Here is a 7,686-nt window from a genome sequence, read left to right as displayed (position 1 = left end):
AGAGTTAATGAACGATTTGGTCCCTCAATTATTAGCGAATTGTCAATGTAGTCCCTCAATCGCTTATTCATCGATTTGGTCCATGAAAACAATTATTTTTAGTCGATTTAGTCCCTCATGCCGTCTTCCGTCAACGGCCGAAGGACTAAATTGACTAAAAATAATTATTTTCGGGGACCAAATCGACGACCGGATGGACTAAATCGACTAAAAATAATTGTTTTCGGGGACCAAATCGATGAATAAGCAATTGAGGCACTACATTGACAGTTCGCTAATAATTGAGGGACCAAATCGTTGATTAACTCTTAATCAAACACTCATATTGATTGTTTAACCAAGTCAAACAGCTAAGAGTGATCAAATAAACCAAAATTGACTTATAGGCTAACTATTTTACCAAACAGGACCAATTATGTGTTTAGTGTTAACAGATTATATGCATGTAAATAAGTAGAAGACACATAATATATTAATTACATGTCCATAATATGTTAATTACAAGCACATAATATGCAGACACATAATATATTAATTGCATACATATAATTTTTTGATCAAGTCCAGAATGCAAGGTGGACATTATCAAAGGTATAACGATTGCAAGTAATGTATGAGCAAATTATTTTGTTGACCGTGGTCCACATAACTGGGTGGACCACGGTCCAAAACGACGTCGTTGAATTTTATGAATTAGAATAATGCACATTATGAATTAGAATACTGTAATTATGTGTTAGAATAATGAAACTTCTGGTATAAGATAATGTACTTTATGAGTTAGGATAATGTACATTGTGATTTAGAATAATGTACATTATGCTTTAAAATAATGTACATTATAAGTTATAAAAATGTATGTTGTAGTGGGTCACGTGAAAAAAAAATTACGCAAAATGACGTTGTTTTTAGACCGTAGTCCACACAGCTGTGTGGAGGATGGTCCACCCAATAACTATTGTAATGTATGAATGTATCCCCACGAGTGACAAGCTAAGGATAAGGCCCAAATGATATATGGAAACTAATGGATAAGGCAAATGCTATATGGTTCAATTATGAGTTGAGTCTTTATTTGAGATACATGTATGTGAGGTTGTTAATACATGAAAGTGAGTGGCAAGCAATGAAGCATAGTTCCATGTGCAGATGGCTACTCGATTACTCAACTCTCCACACAGTTTGTTCAATTGGGATTTTGGAAGACGCAAAACTGAAGACAAGCCACAGCCTCCTAAGTACCATAACATTGACCTCCCCTTCCCACCTTCTCTTCTCACCAAAACTTTCTTGAAAGGTGCGTAGTTCACAACCCAATCTGCAGAGTGATGATATTGGATTTGAGGCATAATATATATTAGCTCAACTATTTTAATTTTTTGGTTGTAATTATTGGCTAAGAGTGTAGCATACTGAAAAATTAAATTTATAGTCCTAACGGTATGTAATCCCACCAATTACCCAATTGTTTAGTCTAGAGATTTGTGCTTTTTAAGTTCTGTCAGTTTTTGCTTTAAGGAGGTTTCAATTGCAATGGCCTAACCGGGAGTGTTGAAAATGAGTTTATAATGGGGTGTTTGGTAAATACATGTTAGCTGATTGGGTTAGCGAGTTTGACTAGTTGATAGTGATGGTAGAAAGATATTTGGTAAATTAATTGTTAGCAGATAGCTGATTACATACAAAATGACTTTCTCAAAAAGCTTATTAAAAAAAGCTGCTTTGAGCCGCTTTTTGAATTTTAGTGTTTTGGAGTAATAAGCTGTTATGAAAAACTAATTAATCAAATACTCATATTGGTTGTATAACTAAGTCAAACAGTTAATAGTGGTCAAAAAAATCAAAATTGGCTAATGCGCTAACTATTTTACTAAACAGGGCCAATATCATATTAGACTAGTTAATTCTCTGGTTGTCATACCGTTAGAGGTGCTTACAATTCAGCAAAGGGATTAATATCTGTGTATGATGGTGAAAACTGTTGAGTGGTTGCCCGTAAAGGGCCAAGTCCAACAATTAGTGACTCATTAGTGGCTAGGGGATTGTTGAGCAAATTATGCTGTGCAACTGTGTGCACCATGTATGGTGCGCTGTATTCTATGTTCATAATTACTGAACTATATGTTCATAATTATAAAGCTATATATTCATAATTTTTGAACTTTATATTCATAATTATTGAACTCTATATTCACAATTACAAAACTCTATGTTCATAATTTTCAATGTTCATATTCCCAATTGTTGAACTCTGTATTCACAAATCACAGAACTACATGTTCATAATTTGATAACTATACAATTTAGAAATTATGAATCTACAGTACTAAAATTATGAATCTGCAGTATAGAAATTATGAATCTACTGCATTTAAATTATGAATCTACATTTTAGAAATTATGAATCTACATTATAGATTTTATGAATCTACAGTATAGAAATTATGAATTTATAGTATAGAAATTATAAATCTATAATATAGAAATTATGAATTTGAAACCGTGTGCACCTTGCATGGTGCACACGGTTGCACAACATAACGTTCTGGGACTGTTGGGTTGAGGCCATTGAAAGAACAAATCCAGCATCTTGTCTCTCGAAAATGTGGTGGCGGTATACAAGAAAATAAAATTGCGTCTTTGATCCTTTCAAAAAAAAATTGCATCTTTGATTTGAGCTATAAATTTTTGTGTAATTGTTAACGCTTAATTAATTTTAACAAGTGATATGTGGCTAGGGGATGGTTGAAAATGGGGCAAGTTCAGTACCCTGCCAGGTGATAAAGTTGGGCATTTGATCCTAACAGAAACCCTGGGTTACACCTAAAAAAAGTATTAGACTAGTTAATTGATCTTAATTTGATTAATCCCATCCGTTTGCATAATCTGAATATGTTAGTGTAAGCAGGGAGGGAGTTGAAATGCTGCTATCAGGCATCAACCGATGGATTTAGTGCCACTGATTTCCACCAAAACTGTGACTTCAAGGGGCCATGTGTCATCATTGGCTACACAAACAACTCCTTCAAGTTTGGGGCATTCAACCCTGAGGGCTACAGAAGCACAGATGATTACTATGATACTTTTTATGCTTTTCTCTTCTACTGGCCACAAAATGACACCCATGATGATGACCCCATAGTCTTACCCAAGGTTGGGGGCAGTGGCGCCGCCCTCTTCGACTACGCGCGTGGCGGCCCGCAGTTCGGTGCCGACGGGCTGCTCATCGGACCGCCATTGGCTCCGGTGATGGGAGGGTTTGCAGGGCCGGACACAAATTCAGGGATTGGGGACTTGAGGCAAGCTAAGTCAAGATTGGGGCTGTCTTATAAGAAGAGGGCAGATGGGAAGGAGTCATTGTTTGGGGATGAGTCTAAGGCCAGTCTTGATGAAGTATTGGTGTTTTGTAGTCCTCAAATTGCAAGCCTGTATTGATTCATGCATATATATAATGAAATGAGATTCCAATACTTTGCTTATAAGTCTATCAATTATTTGTACATGAATTTTGGGTAATACCAAGTATTGTTTGTTTGGAAATGTGGCTGGGGAAACAAGGGTAAATGTTTGAATCAATTCTTCCTAGTAAGTTATTGATTACTCCAGTAGAAAAATAGATGCTATAAAGTGTAGCACAAACACTGCGAGGGTGTTTGGTAAATAGTTGTTAGTTGATAGCGGTTGACTGATTGGATTAGTAAGTTTAATTAGTTGATAACATTATTGACTTAATGAATGGTAACAAGATTCAGATAATACTCATGGCACCTTACTACAGGACTGCATGGACATGGTGATGAAGTTGGATGGTATCCTTTTCTCTCACGTCTTTCGAGAAGGGAATTGCTGTAAAGATTTCTTAGGTAATTTGACCCTAGAGAATGACTGGGGAACCTTTGTGTTCACTGAAGCCACGGAAGGGTTGGTTGATCTCTTAGCCCGGAACGCTGGAGGAGCTCTCATCTGTAGAGTTAGATAATTCTTGAGGCTTAGCCTCTCTTTATCCACCAAAAAAAAAACATAAACTAGTTGTAAAAAAATGTTTGGTAAATTAATTGTTAGCTGATCATATGCAAAATGACTTTTTCAAAAAGTTGATCGAAAAATTACTTAGCAATATTTTGAATTTTAACGTTTTGGAGCAATAAGTTATTATAAAAAATTAATTAATCAAACACATATATTGGTTATTTAATTAAGTCAAATAGCTAATAGTGGTCAAACCAATTAAAATTGAATGATAAGCTAACTATGTTACCAAACATGACCTATATCATAGAATAATCACTATCTTAGAAGTGAATCTAAAGTTTACTTGCACAACCTTAGAAGTAAATTTCAAAAGGTTTACATATCCTCAAAAACTATACTGGAATCTGTAAGGATTTAACAAGAGAAATATGGTGCACTGTAACATACAAATGACATCAACAGAATTATGTGAGACAATGGACAAAGTTACAAGTATCCATCCACATGCAAGTTCAATACTACATTTTGGTATTCGCCTTTCTGGTCAGCATAACTAGAGCATGAGAAAGTTCAAGATGCTACAACAGAAATGGAAATGGAAATGGAAATGCTTCATTGACAGTCATCCATAGCAGACATTAGCTCCCATCATATCAATCATGCATGGCCATTGCACACAGGCCCATCATTTGGAGGATTTGGAGCCCGGGGATACGAAATTGAAATCAGTTGAGACCTGAAGAGCTCAGTTCTGTCCCCATTAATCACTGCACCAGCTTCCCAACCGTTTGAACTTTCAGCCTGATCTGATTCCTGATCTGATTCAACTTTTTCTGGTTGAGAGTTGGAGATGGCAATGAGCAACTCCCGTGCTGCCTCCTGCCCAAGTAGTCCTCTATCCATATAATGCAGATGTCCTCCTAGTGTTTAAAAAGTGGCTGCAGTAAAAGACAGTTCCAATCATTTATTCAATGTAAATCATTGCCAGGTAGTATGGATTAGTTCAAGAAACGTCACAAGATTATGGGCAATAGTAAGATCAGACATGGCTATGCATAATTTGCAGTTGGCAAACATAAAGCGCAGTGAATATCAGAATATCTGAAGTGTTCAGAGATTGACAATGGTCAACCACTAATGAGTTACTAAACAATCATTAGAACTTATAAAATGTAACACTTCAACAATGCTACCAGGCAGCACCCCAGGTTTGCTACATTGTGTTCTAAACAAAATTTGGTCAATGTAGCCATGTAGGCAGTAGAGACATGGATACTAGAAAAGTTTGAGCTGAATAATGTGTTGTATCCCCACACCCAAAAACAATAATGGTGCTCCCTGGGGTTAGCCAAGATGGCTAAGGATACAAACTTGTAACCACAAGGTCATGAGTTCGAATCCCAGCCATCTTGGTTTGAGCCGGCCAATTATAGGCAAGACATGCCACTGTGGCCGATCCTCAGTGATGAGGAAGCAGTAGGCTTTTGCCACACTGGTCAACACATACCGCACCAGTTTCTCACCCAATTTCTATCAAATTTGATCATCTCTTCCTCATAACTATGTAGAATAAGATTCTCATATTAAATAAACTGACTGGCCTAAGTAGCATTTTTCAGACTCCTCACAACACCAGAGCTTCACTTTCCTTGTCTAGACTATTTCAATTAGCATATTTGGATCAGAATCTTACAAAACAATAGGTTTAAAACAAAATCAAGATGATGCTTCAAATGCCATAAAAAATCACAGAAGAAACCAACAAGCCTACCATACAATTCCAATAAAATGAAATCAATGAAAACTATATATCTGAGGAGGTAGTCCAAACATATGATTAGAAATTCAAACAATTACTCTAAAAAACAGTCAGAGTTTCAATTACAATCTCTCCCGCAGGGCTTTGTAACAGGTCTAATCCTCACGACAGAGTAACATCCCAAAATCACATGGAAATAAATTAATAAAGGAACAAACAAAACTTAAATACATGAAATACAGAGAAATTTTCCCGGGAACGCTACCGGAATACAAAACATCTCCATTACAAGCCTTACAGAGAAATCTTAGTTCTTCTTTTCAATCTCTGTTAACCTAAACGCAACATAAAGCCTTACAAAGTTGCTACCGGAATATAATCTCCATTTCAAGATTTTCTCAACAGTCCGAAAACCATTCTCTAATCCTTTCTTTTTTATTTCAACTTTTTCTCTCTGTTAACCCAAACGCAACATCAAACCTCACATGGTTGATATATTTTTCCCCAATTCAAGTTGATTATTGACAGAAAACCATAGACCAAAACGAAATGACGGAATCTCAAGTTAGATTAAGAGAAGAAAATCAGAGAAGGGAGAAGAGAGAGGAGAGAGAGAATACCTTACGGGTCGGTTTTTTAATACGGCGTTGGGACAATGGCGTTGGATCAAATCCGCGTTTTCTTTCGTCAATGTAATAAACTAAAAGTGCATGGAAATATCTAATTCGTCAGGAGATACGATTTTGACTCTTGACCGTGTCATTCCAGATTCTTCCGTAAATTTGTGTCCCAACTCTGCCCGTTGAAATTTCTTATAACTTTTACCATTCTTTACTTTTTCATAGTAAATTATAGGTAGGTAGAAGGGAATTTCATTGTTTAAAAAAAAATTTTTTAGGTGATCCAGCTTCGCCAGAATAATCTTGTGACAAACGGTAAAATCACTTACCTTAAGCGTTTCTACATTTCGACCCGACGGCTTATGGATGGAAAATCACGGTGATTCAACTGACCAACAGATGCTATGTTTATTATTTAAAAAAAAAAATATTTAGACTTACTCCCTCCGTCCAATTGTATGTGTCTGGTTCGGTTCACGAAACTTGACTGAAGTTATTTTTAATTCAATTTTTTATAATATTAAGTTTAGTATTAGTATACAAAATTTATATATTTAGAAACTACACTAAAAGTACTATTAAACACAAAAACTAATAAATTTAAAAAATAAGTAAAAAAATACTAAATAAAATAAACAAATAAGAAAGAGTTGATTTGACCGATGAATAATAAGTAGGACACATAAAATGGGACAGAGGAAGTATTAATGTGAAACTCTCAAGTTGTTGGTCGATCAGACTCAATTAAAACTTTTGACATTTTCAATTCTATACTATATATAAAAACAAAATCCTGAACTTTAACTTCCCACCTAATTCCTAAAAAATCTCTCTTCCTAATAAAATATATTGATTTCTACTTTTCCATTTGTACAATAACACTGGGTTAAAATTCTATTCTGATATTATAAAATAGTGTAATACAATTCCTATTATAATCTATCTATACTATATATAAAAACAAAATCCTGAACTTTAACTTCCCGTCCAATTCCTAAAAAATCTCTCTTCCTAATAAAATATATTGATTTCTACTTTTCTATTCGTACAATAACTCTGGGTTAAAATTCTATTCTAATATTATAAAATAATGTAATATAATTCCTATTATAATCTATATCTATACTATATATAAAAACAAAATCCTGAACTTTAACTTCCCGCCCAATTCCTAAAAAATCTCTCTTCCTAATAAAATATATTTATTTGTACTTTTCCATTTGTACAATAATTCTGGATTAAAATATTATTATAATATTATAAAATAGTGTAATACAATTATTATTATAATCTATACTATGGCCCTGTTTGATAAAAAATTGACCTATAGGCCAA

The 7,686-nt window shown here is 34.7% G+C and overlaps 1 protein-coding gene and 1 long non-coding RNA gene across 3 annotated transcripts; one reads left to right on the top strand and one right to left on the bottom strand.

Moving 5' to 3' along the window:
- The first annotated feature begins 1,033 nt into the window (after positions 1 to 1,033).
- Positions 1,034 to 4,078, top strand: LOC109185398. Of its 2 annotated transcripts, XM_019335410.1 has the most exons (3): positions 1,034 to 1,297; positions 2,909 to 3,451; positions 4,052 to 4,078. In XM_019335410.1, exons 1-2 carry the CDS (start codon positions 1,150 to 1,152, stop codon positions 3,433 to 3,435), a joined length of 675 nt encoding a protein of 224 aa, XP_019190955.1. In that variant the 5' UTR covers positions 1,034 to 1,149; the 3' UTR covers positions 3,436 to 3,451; positions 4,052 to 4,078. The 2 variants fall into 2 exon arrangements, with proteins under 2 accessions (XP_019190955.1, XP_019190954.1); XM_019335409.1 differs by lacking the exon at positions 4,052 to 4,078 and having other exon boundaries at positions 2,909 to 3,510.
- A 281-nt stretch (positions 4,079 to 4,359) lies between these two features.
- LOC109185399 lies at positions 4,360 to 6,454 on the bottom strand. Its single transcript, XR_002054974.1, has 2 exons — positions 6,352 to 6,454; positions 4,360 to 4,910 (listed from the first exon to the last, which is right to left on the bottom strand). It is a non-coding gene; the product is annotated as an uncharacterized LOC109185399 (long non-coding RNA).
- Positions 6,455 to 7,686: the final 1,232 nt, after the last annotated feature.

The sequence above is a fragment of the Ipomoea nil genome, unplaced genomic scaffold (genome assembly GCF_001879475.1).
Source record: "Ipomoea nil cultivar Tokyo-kokei standard unplaced genomic scaffold, Asagao_1.1 scaffold1317, whole genome shotgun sequence".
In the NCBI taxonomy this organism is placed as follows: Eukaryota; Viridiplantae; Streptophyta; class Magnoliopsida; order Solanales; family Convolvulaceae; genus Ipomoea; species Ipomoea nil.
This window is presented reverse-complemented; position numbering and strand designations above follow the sequence as displayed.